Source organism: Microcaecilia unicolor, chromosome 8 (assembly GCF_901765095.1).
Source record: "Microcaecilia unicolor chromosome 8, aMicUni1.1, whole genome shotgun sequence".
NCBI lineage: Eukaryota > Metazoa > Chordata > Amphibia > Gymnophiona > Siphonopidae > Microcaecilia > Microcaecilia unicolor.
Window position 1 is genome coordinate 247,673,029 of NC_044038.1, and position 25,363 is coordinate 247,698,391.

The 25,363-nt window shown below is 43.0% G+C and overlaps 1 protein-coding gene across 3 annotated transcripts in view; it reads left to right on the top strand.

Moving 5' to 3' along the window:
• The window catches only part of NDRG3 (NDRG family member 3), a 64,317-nt gene that overhangs the window by 15,477 nt on the left and 23,477 nt on the right, over positions 1 to 25,363 (top strand). For all 3 annotated transcript variants that reach the window (XM_030212952.1, XM_030212953.1, XM_030212954.1), the window contains exons 5-13: positions 4,399 to 4,519; positions 5,128 to 5,190; positions 6,249 to 6,309; positions 12,692 to 12,778; positions 15,040 to 15,096; positions 16,810 to 16,913; positions 18,100 to 18,165; positions 21,305 to 21,356; positions 25,088 to 25,135. In XM_030212952.1, the coding sequence (XP_030068812.1) occupies positions 4,399 to 4,519; positions 5,128 to 5,190; positions 6,249 to 6,309; positions 12,692 to 12,778; positions 15,040 to 15,096; positions 16,810 to 16,913; positions 18,100 to 18,165; positions 21,305 to 21,356; positions 25,088 to 25,135 (659 nt within the window). The remainder of the gene's footprint in view (positions 1 to 4,398; positions 4,520 to 5,127; positions 5,191 to 6,248; positions 6,310 to 12,691; positions 12,779 to 15,039; positions 15,097 to 16,809; positions 16,914 to 18,099; positions 18,166 to 21,304; positions 21,357 to 25,087; positions 25,136 to 25,363) is intronic.

Below are 25,363 nucleotides of genomic sequence, written 5' to 3' on the forward strand. Positions count from 1 at the left end.
CCCCCCCCCCCCCAACAAACACACACACAGCTGTGAACGAAAAATAAAATCACCGTCGGCCTTGGTTCTTATTTGTCTATCTTTTGGTCACCGGAAGCCATATCAAGAGAAGCAAAGGACACACAGAGGGGCATTTTCGAAAGGGACATCCAAGTTTTGATGAGGACGCCCTTGCAAAACGTCTCCATCCAGGGGCGGGGAAACCCGTATTTTCAAAACAAGATGGATGTCCATCTTTCGTTTCGATAATACGGTCAGGGACGCCCAAATCCTGAAATTTGGTCGTTCTTAGAGATGGTTGCCCCTAGACTTGGTCGTTTCTGATTTTCGGCGATAATCGAAACCAAGGACGTCCATCTCAGAAATGACCAAATGCAAGCCATTTGGTCGTGGGAGGAGCCAGCATTTCTAGTGCACTGGTCCCCCTGACATGCCAGGACACCAACCGGGCACCCTAGGGGGCACTGCAGTGGACTTCAGAAATTGCTCCCAGGTAGATAGCTCCCTTACCTTGTGTGCTGAGTTCCCACCCCCCCAAAACCCACTACCCACAACTGTACACCACTACCATAGCCCTTATGGGTGAAGGGGGCACCTAGATGTGGGTACAGTGGGTTTGTGGTGGGTTTTGGAGGGCTCGCTGTTTCCTCTACAAGTGTAACAGGTAGGGGGGGATGGGGCTGGGTCCGCCTGCCTGAAATAAACTGCTCCAGAGATCTGCATACTGCTGTCATGGACTTGAGTATGACATCTGAGGCTGGCAATCAATATTTTTAAAAATGTTTTTTGAGGGTGGAAGGGGGTTAGTGACCACTTGGGGAGTAAGGGAAGGTCATCCTTGATTCTCTCCGGTGGTCATCTGGTCATTTCGGGCACCTTTTTGTGCCTTGGTCGTAAGAAAAACACAACCTGGTAAAGTTGTCCAAGTGTTCGTCAGGGACGTCCTTGTTTCTTTCGATTATGGGTCGAGGACATCCTAGTGTTAGGCATACCCATGTCCCACCTTTGCTACGCCTCCGATACGCCCCCTTGAACTTTGGCCATCCCTGCGACGGAAAGCAGTTGGGGACGTCCAAAGTCGGCTTTCGATTATACCGATTTGGACGACCCTGTGAGAAGGACGTCCATCTTCTGATTTATGTCGAAAGCTGGGCATCCTTCTCTTTCAAAAATGAGCCCAATAATGTCAATAAGATTGGTTACCATTGCATCCCACAAGATAGAAGGTATTCAAAAGGAGTTTTTATTGGTTGATTTGGGAATGAATAATTATACTCTATGAGGACAATTCTAAAAGCTGGGCACCCTATTCTGTAATGCCTTTAGTGAGAATACTGGCCAAAGCTGGCATTGACATGGCTAAAATGTAGGCATGAACTGTCAGGTCTGTAGCAGGCATAAACTTTTCATTTATTTATTGCATTTGTATCCCACATTTTCCCACCTATTTGCAGGCTCAATGTGGCTTACAAAAACCTGTTATGGCATCGCCATTCCAGGAGACGGGTACAATTGGTGTTACAAGAAGATCATGGATGAGAAGAAAAGAGCAGAATAAAGTTAGAGAAAGGTGACTGTCGGAGTAGGGTGACGTGGTAAGGTGTTATAATAAGCTATGGATTCTTTTTGTAGGCATTGTTGAAGAGAGAGGTTTTCAGTGATTTACGAAAGTTATTTCCTTGATCGCTTTCAAGTCAGTTGGTAGTGCATTCCATAGCTGCGTGCTCATGTAGGAGAAGCTAGTCGCATGTGTTAGCTTGTATTTTAATCCTTTGCAGTTGGGGAAATGCAGATTAAGGAATTTGCAGGCTGATCTTTTAGCATTTCTGGGCGGCAGGTCCATGAGGTTTACCATGTAGTTCGGGGCATCTCCGTGGATGATTTTGTGAACAATTGTGCAGATCTTGAACGCGAAATGTTCTTTGAGTGGGAGCCAGTGAAGTTTTTCTCTTAGGGGTTTTGCGCTTTCATATCTTGATTTGCCATGGGGTAGATGTAGTACTTTAGCGGGGTAATTGCAAGGGGCCACATGTTACATGCTAAATAGTAGTACGTGATAGAACAGTGCTTCAGTGTGTCTTAGTGTAAATTCTCCAGAAAGGCAACCTAAGACCTGCAGTAACACTTGGTTGTTGAACAGATACGTGACACATGCAACAAAATCACCTTTCTTTTCTCAGGTACTTCGTAATTTAAAAACATTATTTATTCTGCTCTATGCTGGGTGGAGTACAAATTCATATACATAAAAAAACACTGAACACAAATGCCAATAATTGGAGACGGGAGAGGTTCCAAGGGATTGGAGATCGGCGGATGTGGTCCCTCTTCACAAAAGTGGTGATAGGGAAGAAGCTGGAAACTACAGGCCGGTAAGCCTCACTTCGGTTATTGGAAAAGTAATGGAAGCGATGCTGAAGGAAAGGATAGTGAATTTCCTGGAAGCCAATAAGTTGCAAGATCCGAGACAACATGGATTTACCAAAGGGAAATCGTGCCAAACGAACCTCGTTGAGTTCTTTGATTGGGTGACAGGAGAATTGAATCAGGGACGAGCTATGGACGTAATCTACTTAGATTTCAGCAAAGCTTTTGACACGGTTCCCCATAGGAGGCTCTTAAATATACTGGATGGGCTGAAGATAGGACCCGTAGTGGTGAACTGGATTAGGAACTGGTTGACGGACAGACGCCAGAGGGTGGTGGTGAATGGAATTTGCTCGGAGGAGCGAAAGGTAAGTAGTGGAGTGCCTCAAGGATCGGTGCTGGGGCCGATTCTGTTCAATATATTTGTGAGTGACATTGCCGAAGGGCTAGAAGGTAAAGTTTGCCTATTTGCGGATGATACTAAGATCTGTAACAGAGTGGACACCCCGGAGGGAGTGGAAAACATGAAAAAGGACCTACGGAAGCTAGAAGAATGGTCTAAGGTTTGGCAATTAAAATTCAATGCGAAGAAATGCAAAGTGATGCACTTAGGAAGTAGAAATCCACGGGAGACGTATGTGTTAGGCGGGGAGAGTCTGATAGGTACGGGCGGAGAGAGGGATCTTGGGGTGATAGTATCTGAGGATTTGAAGGCGACGAAACAGTGTGACAAGGCGGTGGCCGTAGCTAGAAGGTTGTTAGGCTGTATAAAGAGAGGTGTGACCAGCAGAAGAAAGGGGGTGTTGATGCCCCTGTATAAGTCGTTGGTGAGGCCCCACCTGGAGTATTGTGTTCAGTTTTGGAGGCCGTATCTTGTTAAGGATGTAAAAAGAATTGAAGTGGTGCAAAGAAAAGCTACGAGAATGGTAAGGGATTTGCGTTACAAGACGTATGAGCAGAGACTTGATGACCTGAACATGTATACTCTGGAAGAAAGGAGAAACAGGGGTGATATGATACAGATGTTCAAATATTTGAAAAGTATTAATCCGCAAACGAACCTTTTCCGGAGGTGCGAAGGCGGTAGAACGAGAGGACATGAAATGAGATTGAAGGGGGGCAGACTCAAGAAAAATGTCAGGAAGTATTTTTTCACGGGGAGAGTAGTGGATGCTTGGAATGTCCTCCCGCGGGAGGTGGAAATGAAAACGGTAACAGAATTCAAACACGCGTGGGATAAACATAAAGGAATCCTGTGCCGAAGGAATGGATCCTCAGGAGCTTAGTGAAGAGCGGGAGGCGGGGCTGGTGGTTGGGAGGCAGGGATAGGGCTGGGCAGACTTATACGGTCTGTGCCAGAGCCGGTGGTGGGAAGCGGGACTGGTGGTTGGGAGGCGGGGATAGTGCTGGACAGACTTATACGGTCTGTGCCAGAGCCGGTGGTTTGGGAGGAGGGGTAGGTGGTTTGGAGGCGGGTACAGTGCTGGGCAGACTTATACGGTCTGTGCCCTGAAGAGCACAGGTACAAATCAAAGTAGGGTATACACAAAAAGCAGCAAATATGAGTTATCTTGTTGGGCAGACTGGATGGACCGTGCAGATCTTTTTCTGCCGTCATCTACTATGTTACTATGTTACAAATGCCAATAAAAAAAAATTCAATTGCTCCTGTTTACCATCTTTTAACATTAATCCAAACAACTGTACAGGCTGATGCTAGAATACTGTAAATTTAAACTGTTTGACTTGCAGAGTTTGTAATGTTTAATGAGGCATTTGCTGTACAGGCTGGTGTTTGGAAGATGAGGAACAAAATTCTTTTATAGATGTGACTATTCCATTTACCACTGTCTATCACTTGATAAGTTTCAAATCTGCTATTTTGCTCAGTTTACTAATAAGCTTCCGAGTGGAAGAGTTTCCTTAACTTTGGAACTTAAATGTAGAATATTATATCCATCCTTCATAACTAAATCATATCTAGAAAGTTGCCACATCTTTACGATTTGTGTTTTGCTTTCTACTCTGCAGATAAATCCTGCTTTAACACCTTCTTTAACTTTGAGGATATGTATGAAATTACTCAGCACTTTGCTGTGTGCCATGTCGATGCACCAGGTCAGCAGGAGGGGGCGCCACCATTCCCTGCAGGGTATGACATTAAGTGGGCTCCTTTTACTAATGTATCCTAACAGATTTTTTGGTGCATGCTAAATCCAGTAGTGCATCTTAGGGCTTCTTTTACTAAGTAATTTATGTTGTATATTAATGTTTTGTTGGTAATGTGTGTTTTTTGGATGTTGTACAGTTTAAAAACTCTGCATCTCCTGGAGTCTATGTGAATAGTGCGACTTTGAAAAAAACGTAACTGCTGTGGGCTGAATATTGACTGCCATAGACCCAGATATTCAGTTCTGAGCCATATCCAGGAATTGTTCCTGAATTTCTTGAGTCTTTAGCACCGGCCGATATTCAAACCGATGCACAGTTCACTTTAGCCTTTTGCTGTCCAAATTAGAGTTCATCGTCTTGTTTTTCAAATTCCCGCCATGTAATGGTTCATTTCTTCCTTTCTTCAGAATGTATAATAAGTGTGTGACTGGCTGTCGTGATGCTGCTGTTAAATATGCCTGAAAGCCACTGCATGCTTAATCTGCTTCAGTCCTTTTACCATATATGATTTCTTAAGTGACTTTAGTTGCCTTAAATGTTTTTGAAGGCCTTGTTCAATAAATAGTGTGTATATTTTTGGGTTTTCAGCTACCAGTACCCTACAATGGATGAACTAGCTGAGATGTTGCCTGCTGTTCTAACACAATTAAAGTAAGTCTTGATGAGTGATTCATATTCATTGAGATTGGTTTAGTTAAAATTATTGGGAGTGAAATGTAACTTTACGAGTCTTTGAGAGAACAAAACTGTCTTTGCCCCTCCCCCTCCACCGCCTTGTGCCCAGATGATAAAAACCCCCATGATGTTCCAAATAGCACTGGAACAGCGTGGGGCTTTACCGCCCCCTGTGATCAGAGATAATGGCATGCAAATTTCTGCTCAGGCACAATCGTCCTGCACTTGCTGTCAAATACAGGGCTACAGGTCCAGACCCCCAAACAGCATGACCCTGTGCCCCCCCGACTCACAAGCCAGCGACATGGGGAATGAAGGTCCAGCGGATTTCCAGTCCCCCCCAACCCCTCCCCCGACACAAGTTCAGAGGGGTCTGGAGATCAGGTGGGTCTCCAGGCCCCCTCATATCCCTCACAAAAAAGCCACTAATGAAACTCCCCCCAAACCTGGTGGTCTAGCTCTATCCCACCCTCTGGGAGGAGGAACTTTCTTCCTCTTCCAGCAGCACTGCCTTGAAAATGGCAGCACCCAGCCCTGCCCAGTGCACCATATAAGGGGGGAATTTAAGCCCCCTGCCCAGCGCATCCCAGAATGCACTGGGTAGGGCACCACCATTTTCACCTTTACTGGTAATTTACATTTAAATAAAAAAGTTTGTAATTTTCAGAGAACAGTTTCTTTAATATCACCTGATGAGGCAACGAGTTCCTAAGCATTGTGCCATTTAAACAAACCATGTGGGGGGGGGGGGGGGGGGAGGGATGTTGGGGGAAAAGAAAACATTTTAATCTCAGATCTGATTCATAACCACCTTGCTTCATGGGAGGGAAAGAAAACACACATTCACCAGTCTGTGTGCCAGATTTCCATTCCCCCCCCCCCCCCCCCCATACACATTGCTTAACAGAAAGATGCAATTTGACAAGAACAAGATTTGTTGAGCTAAGTCCTTTATTTTACAGAAATCTATTATGATCTGTGGAAAAAACTCTGCTGTTTAATCACTTTTATTAAATTGATTTATTTAATTTCAGCATAAAAAGCATTATTGGTGTTGGTGTTGGAGCTGGTGCTTTCATTCTAACCAAATTTGCAGTAAGTCTGACTTTTCTTTTCCCTTCTATCTGAGCTTGATGAATCAATGGAAAAATTGGTTTGACGCTTTGGGAACGGTACTGTTATCATTTTAGATTTTTATTAGCCACAGTTCAACTTTGCTAGGCAAACAGCTAGGCAAAATTTTCTGTTTTTAACTTGGGCATACCCACAACCCTATAAAAACACAATAAAAAACCCCAATTCATTTTAAAACCCATAAGTATGTAAGTGTTGCCATATTGGGACAGACCAAAGGTCCATCAAGCCCAGCATCCTGTTTTCAACAGTGGCCAATCCAGGTCACAAATACCTGGCAAGATCCTAAAAAAGTACAAAACATTTTATACTGCTTATCCCAGAAATAGTGGATTTTCCCCAAGTCCATTTAATAACGGTCTATGGACTTTTCCTTTAGGAAGCTGCCCAAACCTTTTTAAAACTCTGCTAAGCTAACCGCCTTTACCACGTTCTCCGGTAACAAATTCCAGGTTTAATTACACGTTGAGTGAAGAAAGATTTTCTCCGATTCGTTTTAAATTTACTACATTGTAGCTTAATCGTATGCCCCCTAGTCCTAGTATTTTTTGAAAGCGTAAACAGACGCTTCACATCTACCTGTTCAACTCCACTCATTATTTTATAGACCTTTATCATATCTCCCCTAAGACGCCTTTTCTCCAAGCTGAAGAGCCCTAGCCGCTTTAACCTTTCCTCATAGGGAAGTCATCCCATCCCCTTTATCATTTTGTCGCCCTTCTCTGTATCTTAAGCAGCGGTCCCACCACAGACCCCTGGGGAACCCCACTAACTACCCTTCTCCATTGAGAATACTGACCATTTAATCCTACTCTCTGTTTTCTATCTTTTTTTTTTATTTGTATGAAGTCTTTATTTACCATTAAAACATAACAAAAGGCTCATTGAGCAAAGTTTACAGTGCACTGTTTCTTGGTTTATACAAGGAAGCAAAAGCACCTGGTGCACCATTGTCCTACAGTTTTAACATGCATATAGTAACCGCAATTAACTTCAAAATTTTTTTTTATTTTTACACATGAATTTATCCCCCTCACCATACCTTCCCCTCCCCCCTACATGTTTTCTACCTTTTAACCAGTTTTTAATCCACAATAGAACACTACCTCCTATCCCATGACTCTCCAATTTCCTCTGGAGTCTTTCATGAGGTAATTTGTCAAACGCATTCTGAAAATCCAGATACACAATGTCAACCGGCTCACCTTTATCCACATTTGTTCACCCCTTCAAAGAAATGTAATAGATTGGTGAGGCAAGATTTCCCATCACTAAATCCATGTTGGCTTTGTCTCATTAATCCATACTTTTGAATATGCTCTGTAATTTTGTTCTTTATAATACTCTACCATTTTGCCCGGCATCGATGTCAGTCTCACCAGTCTATAATTTCCCGGATCTCCTCTGGAACCTTTTTTAAAAATTGGCGTTACATTGGCCACTCTCCAATCTTCCGGTACCACACTTGATTTTAAGGATAAATTACATATTACTAACAATAGCTCCGCAAGCTCATTTTTCAGTTCTGTCAGTACTCTGGGATGAATACCATCAGGTCCAGGATATTTGCTACTCTTCAATTTGTAGAACTGCCCCATTACATCCTCCATGTTTATAAAGAATTCATTCAGTTTCTCCGACTCGTCAGCTTCGAATACCGTTTCTGGCACCGGTATCTCACCCAAATCTTCCTCGGTGAAAACCGAAGCAAAGAATTCATTTAATCTGTCAGCTACGGCTTTGTCTTCCCTGATCGTCCCTTTTACTCCTCGGTCATCTAGCGGTCCAACTGATTCTTTTGCCGGCTTCCTGCTTTTAATATACCGAAATTTTTTTTTACTATGTGTGTTTTTGCCTCCAATGCAATCTTTTTTTTTTTTTTTAAGTTCCTCTTAGCCTTCCTTATCAGCGCTTTGCATTTGACTTGACATTCCTTATGCTGTTTCTTATTATTTTCAGTTGGTTCCTTCCATTTTCTGAAGGATTTTCTTTTAGCTGTAATAGCTTCCTTCACCTCACTTTTTAACCACGTCGGCTGTTGTTTGGTCTTCTGTCCTCCTTTTTTAATATGTGGAATATATTTGGCCTGGGCTTCCTGGATGGTGTTTTTGAACAGCATCCACGCCTGATGTAAATTTTTGACCCTCGCAGTCGCTTCTCTGTTTTCTTTTCACCGTTCTTCTCATTTTATCATAGTCTCCTTTTTTAAAGTTAAACGCTAACGTATTTGATTTCCTATGTATACTTACTTCAAAGCTAACATCAAATCTGATCATATTATGATCAGTGTTATCAAGCGGCCCCAGCACCATTACCTCCCGCACCAGATCATGCGCTCCACTAAGGACTAGGTCTAGAATTTTTCCTCCTCTTGTTGGCTCCTGTACCAGCTGCTCCATAAAGCAGTCCTTGATTTCGTCAAGGAATTTTACTTCCCTAGTGTGCCCCGATGTTACATTTACCCAGTCAATATCGGGGTAATTGAAATCACCCATTATTATTGTGTTGCCCAGTTTGTTAATTTCCTTTAACATTTCTGCATCCGTCTGTTCATCCTGGCCAGGTGGACGGTAGTACACTCCTATCACTATCCTTTTCCCCTTTACACGTGGAACTTCAATCCACAGGGATTCCAAGAAGTGTTTTGTTTCCTGTAGAATTTTCAATCTATTTGATTCAAGGCTCTCCTTAATATACAATGCTATACAATGCTACCCCTCCACCAATTCGATCCACCCTATCACTACGTTATAATTTGTACCCCGGTATGACAGTGTCCCACTGGTTATCCTCCTTCCACCAGGTCTCAGAGATGCCTATTATATCTAATTTTTCATTTAGTGTAATATATTCTAACTCTCCCATCTTATTTCTTAGGCTCCTGGCATTCACATATAGACATTTCAAACTATGCTTGTTGTTCCTATTTACATGATGCTTAGTACTTAACAGTATTAATTTGCAATCTTTTGTCTGATTTTTTTTATTTTTATTTAAGGACACCTGATCTACTATGGTTTCTTTTGCAATCTCATCTTCCCTGTTTTAGTGATATCTTTGAAAGATACCTTATCCCGAACCATGCGCTTTTGAGCGACTGTTGGCCTTCCCCCCATTTCTAGTTTAAAAGGTGCTCTATCTCCTTTTTAAATGCCGATGCCAGCAGCCTGGTCCCACCTTGGTTAAAGTGGAGCCCATCCTTTCGGAATAGGCTCCCCCTTTCCCCAGAATGTTGTCCAGTTCCTAACAAATCTCAAACCCTCCGCCCTGAAACATCGTCTCATCCACGCATTGAGACTCCGGAGCTCTGCCTGTCGTTTGGGCCCTGCGCGTGGAATGGGTAGCACGTCAGAAAATGCTACCTTAGAGGTTCTGGATTTGAGCTTTCTAAGAGTCTAAATTTGGCTTCCAGAACCTCACTCTCACATTTTCCTATGTCATTGGTACCCACATGTACCAAGACAGCCGACTCCTCCCCAGCACGATCTAAAATCTTATCTAGGTGACGCATGAGGTCTGCCACCTTCGCACCAGGCAGGCAAGTCACCAGGCGATCCTCACATCTACCAGCCACCCAGATCTATATGCCTAATGATCGAATCACCAACTACAACAGCTGTCCTAACTCTTCCCTCCTGGGCAGCACTTGTAGTTACATTTAACCCTTAATATATACATACGTTGTTCTGTGTTTATCCTCAGTGATTTAAAAGGAGAAGTTAAAAGGGGGGGGGGCTTTTTAGTGTGAGTGCTACACGGCTCATACAGCATTTAGCGTGTGCTAATGTCCCGTTAACCTGTGTAATTTTTCTATTCCCCCCCCCCCCCCATTAGCAATATTGCAAGATCTAAAGGATTAAACCAACCTGCTTTTTTGTATGTGTTACCAAAGCTTAGTTACAAACAGTTAATGACCTGACCCCCCCCCCCCCCCAGTGTTTTTAAGACACTGGTTTAGCATCCTACCTGTCCCAACGTATGATCACTGAAAACATTTGTTAGCCGTGAACAAAGTTTTATGTGATTTGAGAGAGAGGTCGATATCCATCCACGATCTGTTTGCAAAAAACATGGAGAATATTTTACAAATGTGGAACAAAAAGACAGAACCCAATGTTCATCATTAAGTTGAGAAAAGCAAGACAATTTTTTTTTTAATTTAAAAAAGACAAAATATACTAACCTGGGACAACTTTTCCTTAAGCAGACGGATGAGGTTCTACCGAGAGTAAAGAGTATTGAAACTGATTTGAAAAAAAAGGAGGAAGAGTTTAAAGCTTTAAATGAAAAAATGGAAAAAATTGATCAAAGGGTTATGAAGCTGGAAACGTTACAAACCATGATGGTAAAAGACATAACTAATCTCAGGTGAAAAACGGAGGTTTTTGATAATTTCACTGAAAATCACAACCTGAGATTCGTTAACTTTCTTAGGATTCCAAATGTTCTTCCTCTTGAGATGTTGAAACGGTACTTCCGTGAAACTTTGAATGTTCTGGAAAAGGATTTTCCACCCTTTTCCCAAGTTTATTATGTCCCAGAAAAGAACTTGAATCAAGAGACTGAAAAACCTATTGATGATTCTCTTTTGCTTGAGACTTCTGACTCTGAGTTGGCGACAGCCGCTACTTTGGTAGCGACTGTCGCACTAATTCCTGATAAAAATTGGATTTTCCGTCTCTTTTTCCGTAACAAGGAGAAACCCTTTTTGGGATTCAAAATACTGTTATTTCCTGATGTCTCCAAGGAAACACGACGACAGAGGAAACAATTTTTACTTCTTAAGCCAGAAATTTTGCACTTGGGGGGTGCCTTTTTTCTAAGGTACCCCTGCAAGTGCATAGTAAGGCTGGGGGGGGGGGGGGTGGAAGAAATATGTATTTACTGAACCTGAACATTTGTCATCACTAATAGCCTCAGTTAAGATGAAGAAGCTTTAAAGAATGATGTATAATTTCTTAGCAGAGAAGGATATACCTTATAATTTGTTCTTTTATTATAATTCTCCCCTTAGATTACTTGAAATCTTGGATCTCCAATTATGGACTTGACTGTCTTATAATTTTGAAAGCGTAAAGATTTATTTGCTCTTTCTTTTGTAATTTCTTTATGTAATAGTTCCTAGTTAACTGACACTTTCCTAAGCAAGAAGTTTCTTGTAAATATTGATTAAATGAATAAATAATAAAATAAAAAAAGACAAAAATATAAAATAAAAATCCCAAAATAGTCTGTTAATTTTCTTTTTTTGACTAAATGAATAAGGGAAGAGCTGTACATGTGCCAAGTGAAACAAAATAGACGTATCCCCACCCTCCAGCAAAGATGTGTACGGAAAGTGGAATAAAATATATACTCTAGCAGTATTATTTGTAAAATGATCTAAATGTAAACCCCCGGGGTCAAACAACCTGCATAGGCAACACATGCATGCCTTAGGAATCTTCACATAGACAGATTTTCCCAACATCAGCCAGCCATGTGTACATTTGGCTAGTCCTTATATATAGCCCACTGTACTACAAGCATATGCAAGCAAGATAGAGCAGGAGGGGGCACTATTTTTATTTTTGTTACATTTGTACCCCGCGCTTTCCCACTCATGGCAGGCTCAATGCGGCTTACATGGGGCAATGGAGGGTTAAGTGACTTGCCCAGAGTCACAAGGAGCTGCCTGTGCCTGAAGTGGGAATCAAACTCAGTTCCTCAGTTCCCCAGGACCAAAGTGCACCACAGTGGCGTAGGAAGGGGGGAGTGCGCAGCGGCGACCCGCCCCGGGTGTCAGCCGCCCTCGCTACGGCACTGGTCCACCACCCTAACCACTAGGCCACTCCTCCACTTCTCTCAGAGAAGGAAAAAAGCAGAGAGACAGAGGCATGGTCTAGACAACAGCTGGGGGAAAACACACCTTTCCCAAAGAGATAAGCCACTTGCTGCTGCTCCTGTGGAAAAAGGTTCCACACTGAAAGGGCTGGATTTATTTCATAGCTGATGGGGGGGTGGGGGGAAGTTTTTTATATTTTATTTGGAGATTTTCACCCTTGGTTGATGTTGTTTTTATGCAAATATAATGTATTCACCCCCTTCTTTTTCAGCCGTGGGTAAAAAACAGAAAAGTCACTGAAACAATTGTCACCCAGCAAAATGCTGGGGGGGGGGGGGGGGGGGTTACCCATGGAGAAATTATAGATTTTCTAGAACTATATATTTTTCACATATAGTTCTATGCACTTAAAGGAGCTAAAATAAAAAAAAACACTTGAGAATGTTGTGGGGGAGGGGGGGGTTAATTTATTTTCCTTGAAAAATTTGACACTTGAATTTCATTCCTTTTTGTTTTTAGCTGGATCACTCTGATCTGGTGGAAGGACTTTTATTAATCAACATTGATCCCTGTTCAAAAGGCTGGATTGATTGGGCAGCAGCCAAAGTGAGTACTGGAGGTAAAAAAAACAAAAAACCACACACTTAAAGGAAAAAAAAATGTGAATAATGTGTAAAAATATAAACAGAAATGAAGGAATTGCAGCAACAGAAGCCTTCATGGTTTTTGCACTTGTTCAGTACATTTTTATGTCTGTTTCTTTCTGCATAAGAGGCCAAACTTTTTCCTGTATTTTAATAGTCTTATTTGTTTTCTAGCAAGTGGGAAAGTGTGTGTGTGTGGGGGGGGGGGGGGGGGGGGGGGAATCAGATGACATCTGATGGGGGGTACAGTTTTTTTCTGAGCTGTAACAGAGTGCATCTAAGGTGACAGAGCGGCATGAGAAACTTGCCCAATCTAATGCAGAGAAGGAGGTGTTTACCTGTAAATTGTCTTTGCAGACAATAATATAAAACCAACTTTCTCCCCCCCCCTCGTATAGCGAGCAGCATAGTGGAATAAAATAGTGACAGAAAATGGGGGGGGGGGGACTGTCCTGAAACTCTTTGTTTTTTAGTTTAAGCCCCCCCCCCCCAAGCATTTTGAAACTAAATAGAAACAAGATCATATTCAAAAAAGTAACATAGTAGATGACGGCAGAAAAAGACCTGCACGGTCCATCCAGTCTGCCCAACAAGATAACTCATATTTGCTACTTTTTGTGTATACACTACTTTGATTTGTACCTGTGCTCTTCAGGGCACAGACCGTATAAGTCTGCCCAGCACTATCCCCGCCTCCCAACCACCGGCTCTGGCACAGACCGTATAAGTCTGTCCAGCACTATCCTCGCCTCCCAACCACCAGCCCTGCCTCCCAACCACCGGCTCTGGCACAGACCGTATAAGTCTGTCCAGCACTATCCTCGCCTCCCAACCACCAGCCCCGCCTCCCGATCTTGACTAAGCTCCTGAGGATCCATTCCTTCGGCACAGGATTCCTTTATGCACATCCCACGCATGTTTGAATTCCGTTACCGATCTCTTTGGCATATATTGTCCAAGCAGTAAGTGTCAGGCTACCATGTGAATTGTTTTTCCTCATGAATTGATCTCTGTTCATCTGTGCAGCTAACAACACTTTTAGTTTAATGGCTTCGGGTTAAGACAATGCTGGAACTTTAGAGGTGAACTCTTGAATGGGGGGGGGGGGGGGGGAAAGGGAGGTGGTATTCAGCCCACCACATATGTGCCACAGTTGGTGCTGACCCCCCTCGATGCTAGGCTGTTTCCCGTGACTGGTACTATATCCATTTAAATTTATTTTGGCCGGCGCTAACTTAACCAGTTAGATAAGACACGTGGGGGGGGGGGGGGGGGGGGTAATTTCATAGCCGCAGGCTGTGTGGAAATTGAAAAAAATATAGCCTGTACATAGTAACATAGTAGATGACGGCAGAAAAAGACCTGCACGGTCCATCCAGTCTGCCCAAGATAAACTCATGTGTATACCTTACCTTGATTTGTACCTGTCTTTCTCAGGGCACAGACCGTATAAGTCTGCCCTCCCCTATCTTCGCCTCCCAACCACCAACCCCTCTTTCCCCCACCTGCTCTGCCACCCAATTGTAGCTAAGCTTCTGAGGATCCATTCCTTCTGCACAGGATTCCTTTATGCACATCCCACGCATGTTTGAATTCCGTTACCGTTTTCATCGCCACCACCTCCCGCGGGAGGGCATTCCAAGCATCCACCACCCTTTCCGTGAAAAAATACGAAGCACTATTTTTTTTTTTATCTGGATGTGTGTTGGGGGGGGGGGGGGAGCTTTATACTGCATGTCAAAAAACATATAGAAAAGGTACAGAGAAGGGCGTAAAAAATGATAAAAGGGACTGGACTTGGGGAAAATCCACTGCTTAATTTTTTGTGTACTGTTTTGGGGATCTCACCTGTGACCTGAATTGTCCACTATTGGGTAGTTTGGCAGGAGAAGCAAAAATACCGTTATAGGGTTTCTATTCTGTCTTCTCCATGTGGTGGAATGGCCAAGGGATACTGTTGATAAAAGTGTGCATTGATTCATGTCTCCTTTAACAAGCTTGTCCACCCCCCTCCCCACCCCCCACCGTGACTGCTTCAAGCTGCTCCTTTGATGGTGAAGGAAAATCTTTTCAAGCTTGTGCTGAGTATTCTGTCCCCCAGATAGCTTTAATTTAATCACTGAAGTAAAATTTTCTCTATCATATTTCAGTGTATCTTGTGTGTGTAACCAGCGTGTTATTAAAAAACATTGTTGTCTTTTTTTTTTTTTTTTTTTTTTTTAGTTTACAAACTGGACAACGAACTTGGTGGACATTGTGTTGGCTCATCATTTTGGCCACGTGAGTGAAAGCTATTCCTCTAGTTTTTAATTAATTGGATTTATAGACTAATCCCCCCCCCCCCCAATCCAAATTATATATTTACTGCAGAAGGTTTAAGAAAAAGGCTTTTTTTTGCTGGAAAGCAAATGCCTTGTGGTAAATGAACCACTTGCTGCACAGCCATTTCAGGGGGAGCACTTTGGGGGGGGGGGGGGTTACTTACCACCACACAACCCGCTGCTGTGCCCGATTACCACCGGGGGTGGAACAGGTGCTACAAAAGTAGAAATATCTATTGCCACATAGCAACATTTTAGTAAAACAGCCCCCTCTGAACTTTTATTTCCTGCTTTCAGGACCCCCCCCCCCCCCCCCCCAATCCAACCAAAACAAGAACATTACAACACAACAATTTTGGACACTGCTCCCTCTTCAAGTGCTGTGAAAAAGTTTTTTCCATCACCTTGTGGTATTTAGGTTTGTGGGTTTGGCAAATTCTTTCCCAGAATTCCAAGAGAATCCTATAAAAATTCAATCAGAACTGAGATGTTTTCACTGTACACGGTCTTGAGTGAATTATTTGAAGAAGGTTAATAAATAAATAGATATCAAAGTATTCAGTGAAAAAAAACTAAGGATTTGTTTTAAATACAAGTTGTTTTTTTTTGGGGGGGGGGGGGGGCATGATACCTTGTCAGCAGTGATTCATTTATTATTAATATCTCTGGGTAGTTTAATTTCACTTGTTTGACGATAGTAGATTTAAAAAGATATAATATCTGTGGGTTACTTCTACAAATTGACTGCTTTTAAAGTTATTAAAACTGTGGCAGGGAGAGTTAACCAGAAATGTGCCTGAAAATGATTTTGGCCAGACATAAAAAGGGGAGGGGGCGACATGTAGATTTGACGTTGTCCTCGTCGGCACCGAGGAACCTCGATGACAAGCTTCGGGGCAGCCAAGAAGCATCGTCATCGATCACCCTCGACACTTGGTGCCAGGAACTCCAGCAGTGTGGAGGGATTTGGCACCTGAGAAGCGTTGGTACCAGGAGGACCACTCCCCGTGTGGACCTCGGCAGCTCTGCTCCTGAAGCCTTTCCCGGGTGTCAGCCCCTCGATGAGCGCATTCGGGCCTTCTCCCTGAGCTGCTTTTTTTGTAAACTGTGCATCAGCATTGGAGGTGCTTGTGCTTACCCCCTGTCTCCGTTGCAGGGACGAGCTTTTGGACTGATTCCAGCAGACAGCATAGCCACAGTTAAAAAAAAAAAAAAAAAAAAAAAAAAAGTGTGTGATCTGGATGACTTGCTGGTTGGGGGGGGGGCTGATGCAGGCATGTCGCAGGCGTTTGCTGTCAGTCTCTATGTCCTAATAATTTTGAAAAACATCATCTGAAATTTCTGTGCATTGACATATTTTGTTCAATATTGGGGGGGGGGGGGGGGCTGGGGGAGCCTACTTTAAAAACAGCAAGCCCTTCCCCCCCCCGTGGAATATTCTTGAAACTCTCCAGAAGAACACAAGTGACAGAACATGTATGTTATAGTTCAGGAGAAGTTCAATGGGGCAACTCACTCTTGGGGGGATGAGATGCAGCAACAATCTCATTCTGACTTTTTAGCTATTTGTACAAAACTAACTCCTTAATTACAATGTTTTTTTCCTCTGCTTGGTTGAAAAGAGAATTAAAAAAAGGTGTGTTTAACAATCCTTTTTTTTCTTTCTGTACAGGAGGAGCTGCAGACTAACCTAGATCTGATCCAGACATACAGACTCCATATTGCGCAAGACATTACCCCAGAGAACCTGCAGCTGTTCTTCAACTCTTATGACAGGTATGGGACCTGCTGAACGTAATTGTAAGGAGCAGAAAACATTACAACTTCCCTTCTCTAAGGGGTCCTTTTACTAAGCTACGCTAGTGCAGGCACGTGTTTTGGCCGTGCACAGATCCATTTTTCAGCACGCCTTTAAAAAAGGCCTTTTTAAAATGTTTGCCGAAAATGGACGTGCGGCAAATAAAAATTGGCACACATCCATTTTGGGTCTGAGACCTTACTGCCACCCATTGACTTAGCAGTAAGGTCTCACACATTAACCACGTGGTAATCTACGCACGTAGATTACCGCTCGGTTTCCGCCGTGTTTCGGAAAATAAAAATAAATTTTCAGCGCAGTAACTCTGAATTGGCCCATGTTGGGCACTGGACAACTAGGTTTTTTGTAAACCCAACCTTTGCACACACAGAACACCCCAGGTTTCTCCCCTCCCCCCTAGAAGTGCGAAATATGCTCCTGAACCCCTTTTGCTCCAAGACCCTCTCCCCCCCCCCCCCCCCCCCCCCCCCCCCCCCCAAGCATTGTTCTATTAACAACTCCTGCCAAATATCCACAGCAGAGGAGGAGAACTAGGGGTTTGTTTGTTTTTTTGTGAGTCTTTAGATTTTCTTCTTTCTTTCTGGAGAGTTAAACTGAAGAGTTGTTTTTTGTTTCATGAGGACAACAGCAGTCCTTGCAACAGGACAGGAGAGATGTGAAAAAGGAAGTTTTTGCAACTCAATAAAATGTTCTAAAAAGAGCTAAGGGATTTTCTACTACAGAACATGAAGAGAGAGATAGACACACCCCCCCCCACACCCACACATACCCCACCCCCCCCACACACACACCCCCACACACCCCCCACACCCATACACCCACCCACACACCCACCCCCACACACACACACAGACTGTCTCTTAAGTGACAGGTTTGTTTGTTGTTGTTTTTTTTTTTTTTTACTGGATGGTGGACCCCTCCTTCCAGCTTTTTTTTTTTTTTAATCTGCTGCCATTCTTTTTTAGAGCTGTTGTGTTTTACTAACAGAGAGAAACAGCATCTTCAAAACAGGTTTTACAAAGATGAAAAATATATCACAGTCCCCTCCCCCCACACTCAAAATCCACGAATGCCGCCAATACACAAAAAGAGTCCTTACAAATAAGACACTAACTAAAATCTTCTTTCCATTTTAAATCCTAGTCGCAGAGATTTGGAAATTGAGAGACCCATTTTGGGAACCAGTGAGAATGCTGTAAGAACATTGAAGTAAGTATTCAGGCCTGGATTTCAAATCTTTAAGATTACGTAAGTATATAAGTATTGCCATACTGGGAAAGACCAAAGGTCCATCAAGCCCAGCATCCTGTTTCCAACAGTGACCAATTCAGGTCACAAATACCTGGCAAGATCCCCAAAAAGTACCTAACATTCTATTTGCTTTCTTAGCCGCAGCAGCTCACTGAGCAGAAGGTTTCAACGTATCAACGACGACACCTAGATCCCTTTCTTGGTCCGTGACTCCTAACATAGAACCTTGCATGACGTAGCTATAATTCGGGTTTCTGTTTCCCACATGCATCACTTTGCACTTGCTCACAATAAACGTCATCTGCCATTTAGACGCCCAGTCTCATAAGGTCCTCTTGTAATTTTTCACAATCCTCCCACGATTTAACAACTTTGAATAACTTTGTGTCATCAGCAAATTTAATTACCTCACTAGTTACTCCCATCTCTAGGTCATTTATAAATATGTTAAAAAGCAGCGGTCCCAGCACAGACCCCTGGGGAACCCCACTAACTACCCTTCTCCATTGAGAATACTGACCATTTAACCCTACTCTCTGTTGTCTATCTTTTAACCAATTTTTAATCCACAATTGAACACTACCTCCTATCCCATGACTCTCCAATTTCCTTTGGAGTCTTTCATGAGGTACTTTGTCATATGCCTTCTGAAAATCCACATACACAATATCAACCAGCTCACCTTTATCCACATGTTTGTTCATCCTTTAAAAGAAATGTAATAGATTGGTGAGGCAAGATTTCCCTTCACTAAATCCATCTAATAACAAAGTATCCATGTAATACTTGAAGAGTTACAAGGGATTAATTGAACCAGCAGAGAAAGTGAAAATAAAACCAAACGCTGACTGAATGTGTATCACCTAGCACTACAAGCCAGGAATGAGAACTCTTCAAGTGTCACATGGATACTTTGTTATCAGGTGTTTGTTTTTAAACCCATCATGTTCTCATTCCTGGCTTGCAGTGCTACGTGATCAGTGAGTTGACAACACATATACAAGTAGGACTCTTCGTTTTGCATTCATTACTTGGGTAAGCATGAGGTTTTGTTTTTAGTATATTGTCATTGCATGATACTAATATATAAAAGTGCACATGCATTTAATATTAATTACCCTATTTCATTTTTTCTAACATCCATTTATACATCATATTTTAGCTGGCATATAAGTCCAAAATTATATATATACCTGGAATACACATAATATTTATATTTTCATATTTTTTGATTTATATTAGCAGAAGCCAAAAACTTTTTAAATCTTTTGAATATATGTATGCTGTTTTAATGGTTATTAAGCATATTTGAGCATATTGACCTCTGATCAGAAAATCAGTGTCTATTGAATTTTCATATCTCTATATGGATGTGCATATATGTTTTTATTGGCATTATTTATATGTTATATGTTTTGATTTGTAGTGTATTTATTGACCCCTGATGCAGACGCTTTTTAGCGTCGAAACACGGCCTGTGTCGGGTCGTTATCTCTGATATAATAAAGACTGTTGGACTCACGTCTCCAGTGGTGAATCGTCTATTAGTCTCTACTTTTGCCTTCAAAGAAAATAAAAAGGCATATTTTTTAAATCAAAAAACACAAAATAATTGATATCGTGGAGAAAGGGAGTGTCACAAAACACCTAGTCACCCCCCCCCCCCCAGTGGTGTGCTGGTAACTTTTTAACAGGCTCTCTCCCCAGTCCACCACTGCGCCCCCCCCCCCCCCAAAATTGCAGAGCTGGCTATAGCCGGGGTGGGGGGGGGGGCAATGCATTACTCTCTCCAGGAAAAAAAAATTAAATGATCCCAGGTTCCAATCTAATTCATGTTTAAAATGGGATAAAATGCCATAAATAAGTAAATATAAACTTTTAACGTTCAGCACCTGATTCTCAAAGTGGACATATTCCAAACACTCTAATGAAAATAAAATTATTTTTTCCTACCTTTGTTGTCTGGTGACTTTGTTTCTCTGATCATGCTGGCCCAGTATCTGATTCTGCTGCTCTCTATCTGTTCCCTTGACTCCGTTTCCAGGGCTTCCTTTCCATTTATTTCTTTTCTTTCCTCCTTTCTTCTTAATTTCTGGTCCTCCGCAGACTTGACTGTACAGTGGATCCAGCTTCTGCCTATTTACTCCATCCATGTACAGTTTCTCTCCTCACTTCCTTTTCCCTCAACTAATCTCCTTCCTCTATCTTCCCTCCATGTCCAGCATTTCTTCTCTCTCCCTTCGCTTCCCTCCATCCATGTCCAGAATTTCTCTTGCCCTCCCCTCCATCCATGTCCTGAAACTCTACTCTCTCCCCTGTCCCCCTCTATCCATCCATACCCAGCAATTCTCTTCTCTCCCCTGTCCCCCTCTGTCCATCCATACCCAGCAATTCTCTTCTCTCCCCTGTCCCCCTCTATCCATCCATGCCCAGCAATTGTTTTCTCTCCCCTGCCCCCCCTCTACCCATCCATGCCCAGCAATTCTCCTCCCTCCCCTGCTCTCCCCTCCCGCTCCCATCCATGTCCAACTTTTTATATTTCAACAATTTTATTGATGGAACATTTCACAGCATATAGTCAGTATCCTTAATATACAGGACAATAAATGCGATATCTTACATTTATACAGTTACTACGTGCCATCAAGCGTTTTTATAATTCCCCCCCCCCCCCCAAGGTCCCTTTCCCCAAACCCTCTCCAAACTAACTCACCCCCCAACCCCCTGAATCCTAACCCCCCCCCCTTCCCCACCATAAGAATCCCTTGTGTGTGTAACTTTTTAAACATGCATCCTTATTTCAATAACACACGTTTTATGTGTTTATAAGTGAATTTTGTACAGGTGAAAGGACATATTTTTTGCAGAAGGCATTTTGTTTAAAGTTTAATTTTGTAAACTGTCTTACCCAAATCTTATGGCGAGGCAGATTTTTATTGCTAGATTTTAATCTATTAAAAGGTACTTCTGGGCGTTTTTACTTTTTCCATTTATAAATTACAGAGTGAGGAATATATTAGGGGGGGGGTTTACAGCAATTTTTCAGGTTTTGTTGCCTGGGGGGGGGTCTAAATGTTTTTTGTTCTCTTTTGTTCAGGTGTCCTGCGTTGCTAGTGGTTGGTGATAACTCTCCTGCAGTGGAAGCTGTGGTAGGTACTTTCTATCATGCAGATTTTTTTTCTACACAGATCGTATTTAGCAGGTTTTGGGGTGAATTCTCTCTGTATGTGATGGCGACCAGGTCAAGGGGCCTTTCAAAGAATGTATTACAGGTAGGTTTCAAAAGGCAGTTGAAAAAGGGGGGGTGAGACAGGGTCCCCTTTGTGTTTATTTCTAGAAGAACTCTTCCTTTAATAAAAAGGAATAAAGGCAGGCTTACTCGTGTGTATCCAGACGACCTCATAGTTTCACAGAAATTAACTCTGAAGAGACACCGTTATGGCAAATCCAAAACCACTCCCATTGGCCCGCACAATAAACACCCATGGAAGGGGGGGGCTTTTCCATTTTTGTGGGAGGATACAGCATCTTGCTACCCCCCTCCCCCCACAACATCCCTTTTTGGCAAGACCTGTCTCTGAACATATGGGGGAGGGGCATATTTACATCTAATATGCACCAAAGTGGCGATATATGTTTTTCCAGCAGCTGCCTTTCCTCAAGGAGGAAAAATCTTTGAATTACATAGTAACGTAGTAGATGACGGCAGAAAAAGACCTGCACGGTCCATCCAGTCTGCCCAAGAAATGTGCCACTTTTTGTGTATACCTTACCTTGATTTGTACTTGTCTTTTTCAGGGCACAGACCGTACAAGTCTGCCCAGCACTATCCCCGCCTCCCAACCACCAGCTCCACGGTTCTGTTATCCAATCTCGGCTAAGCTCCTGGGATCCATTTCTTCTGAACTTGATTCCTTTATGTTTATCCCACGCATGTTTGAATTCCGTTACCGTTTTCATCTCCACCACCTCCCGCGGGAGAGCATTCCAAGTATCCACCACTCTCTCTGTGAAAAAATAGTTCCTGACATTTTTCTTGAGTCTGCCCCCCTTCAATCTCATTTCATGTCCTCTTGTTCTACCACCTTCGTATCTCCGGAAAAGGTTCGTTTGCGGATTAATACCTTTCAAATATTTGAACGTCTGTATCATATCACCCCTGTTTCTCCTTTCTTCAAACATTTTTTATGGAAAAACGTCTAAGACGCACGGGCAGATGGGACTTATAAAATCTGTGCTATCTTGCAGCTGCCAGTGGAATGCGACACACAAAATAACTGGTACGGAGGTATATAGACCATTTTTCACTCCATCGCTGTTCCCAGACACCACCCACATCAGTCATATTCTACACGCAACATGCCGGGCTTCCCCCCCATCACATTGCATTTTCCAATACTTAAAGCGGGTAGAGAGGTTAGGCGATCATAACAGGCTCACTTTTTAGCAACATATTATCTATACAAAATAACCCAGAATTTTCTCCAGGACACTGTGTTCACAACATACTGGGCTCATAAAGGTGTACACACATCTGGCATGTGCTAGGGGGACATACTTTTTGGGCCTTGCAAACTGAGTTTGGAAATTATTTTCCATATTTACAGTCATGGCATTATGTCTGCTCAGGCAAATTGGACAGACCTTACAGAAAGGGGAAAAGGAAATGGGGCTTGATATACTGCCTTTCTGAGGTTTTGGCAACTACATTCAAAGCGGTTTACATATATTCAGGTACTTATTTTGTACCAGGGGCAATGGAGGGTTAAGTGACTTGCCCAGAGTCACAAGGAGCTACAGTGGGAAGATCAGAGACTTTGGGGGAACCCTATACACTTGGGGAGCACAACAATGTGTCCTTCCACCACCATTTAAAAGACTCTACACCCTATGCTGGGTTGGTGGGGCACATCACTTTTAGAACCAACACGTAAGAAAGGTGTTATTTATTTATGGACCAAGAAGATACACATAAAACTCATATGTGCTACTTTATGTGTATACCTGACCTTGATTTGTATCTGCCATTTTCAGGGCACAGACCATAGAAGTCTGCCCAGCATCATAGAAGTCTGCCCAGCACTAGCCCCATCTCCCACCACCGGCTCTGCCACCCAATCTCTGCTAAGCTTCTGAGGATCCATTCCTTCTGAACAGGATTCCTTTATATTTATCCCACGCATGTTTGAATTCCGTTACCGTTTTCATCTTCACCACCTCCCGCGGGAGAGCATTCCAAGTATCCACCACTCTCTCTGTGAAAAAATACTTCCTGACATTTTTCTTGAGTCTGCCCCCCTTCAATCTCATGTCATGTCCTCTAGTTCTACCGCCTTCCCATCTATGGAAAAGGTTCGTTTGCAGATTAGTACCTTTCAAATATTTGAACGTCTGTATCATATCACCCCTGTTTCTCCTTTCCTCCAGGGTAGACATGTTCAGGTCAGGAAGTCTCTCCTCATACGTCTTGTAACGCAAATCCCATACCATTTTTGTAGCTTTTCTTTGCACCGCTTCAATTCTTTTTACATCCTTAGCAAGATACGGCCTCCAAAACTGAACACAATACTCCAGGTGGGGCCTCATCAATGACTTATACAGGGGCATCAACACCTCCTGCTGGTCACACCTCTCTATTCAGCCCAGCAACCTTCTAGCTACGGCCACCGCCTTGTCACACTGTTTCGTCGCCTTCAGATCCTCAGATACTATCACCCCAAGATCCCTCTCCCTGTCTGTACATATCAGACTCTCACCGCCTAACACATATGTCTCCCATGGATTTCTACTCCCTAAGTGCATCACTTCGCATTTCTTTGCATTGAATTTTAATTGCCAAACCTTAGTCCATTCTTCTAGCTTCTGCAGATCCTTTTTCATGTTTTCCACTCCCTCCTGGGTGTCCACTCTGTTACAAATCTTAGTATCATCCGCAAAAAGGCAAACTTTACCTTCTAACCCTTCGGCAATGTCACTCACAAATATATTGAACAGAATCGGCCCCTGAGGCACTCCACTACTCACCCTTCCCTCATCCGAGCGAATTCTATTAACCACCACCCTCTGGCGTCTGTCCGTCAACCAGTTCCTAATCCAGTTCACCACGTCGGGTCCTATCTTCAGCCTGTCAAGTTTATTCAAGAGCCTCCTGTGGGGAACCGTGTCAAAAGCTTTGCTGAAATCTAAGTAGATTACGTCTATAGCACGTCCATGATTCAATTCTCCGGTCACCCAAAGAATTCAATGAGATTCATTTGGCACGATTTACCTTTTGGTAAAACCATGTTGTCTCGGATCTTGCAACTTATTGGCTTCCTGGAAATTTACTATCCATTCCTTCAGCATCGCTTCCATTACTTTCCAATAACTGAAGTGAGGCTTACCGGCCTGTAGTTTCCAGCTTCTTCCCTATCACTACTTTTGTGAAGAGGGACCACATCCGCAGTTCTTCAATCCCACGGAACCTCTCCCGTCTCCAAGGATTTATTAAACAAATCTTTAAGAGGACCCGCCAGAACCTCTCTGAGCTCCCTCAATATCCTGGGGTGGATCCTGTCCGGTCTCATGGCTTTGTCCACCTTTAGTTGTTCTACCTGCTCTGTGCCGGTAACACCCACCCCCTCTGTGTTTAAGTTTGTGTTCTTCCCCTCTTCTTACTGTGGGTGTGGGGGGGGGGGTGATCCTCTGTCCTCTTCTCTTTTTCCATTACATATTCAGATCTTTAGAAAGGCCAAAATGGTATGGGGGGGGGGGGGGGGGATTTTGCAGCCATTTTAGCAAGAGGTATCTTAAAAGACAAAACAAAAAATGATGCTAGTCAGCAGTGATCTTTTGGTTTGTAAAAATATATATGTTCATTGTTCACCCATCTCATTTTTAGGTGGAATGTAACTCGAGGCTTGACCCAACAAGAACGACCTTTCTGAAGGTAACAGGTTTTGTTTTTTTTCATTCCTTAGTGAATTCATCCTATTGGTGGGGGGAGGGATGATTCTTTTGGTAAACACAACAAAAGAAAATCAAGTATAAAACAGTACAGATGAGGGTGGGGTCAGACCTGTCAGTCACCGGGGGAGATGGTTTGGCAGGGCCCATCAAGGTTCAGGATGGGGGGGACGGATCACAAACCATTGGGGGGGGACATGGTGTTAGGTAG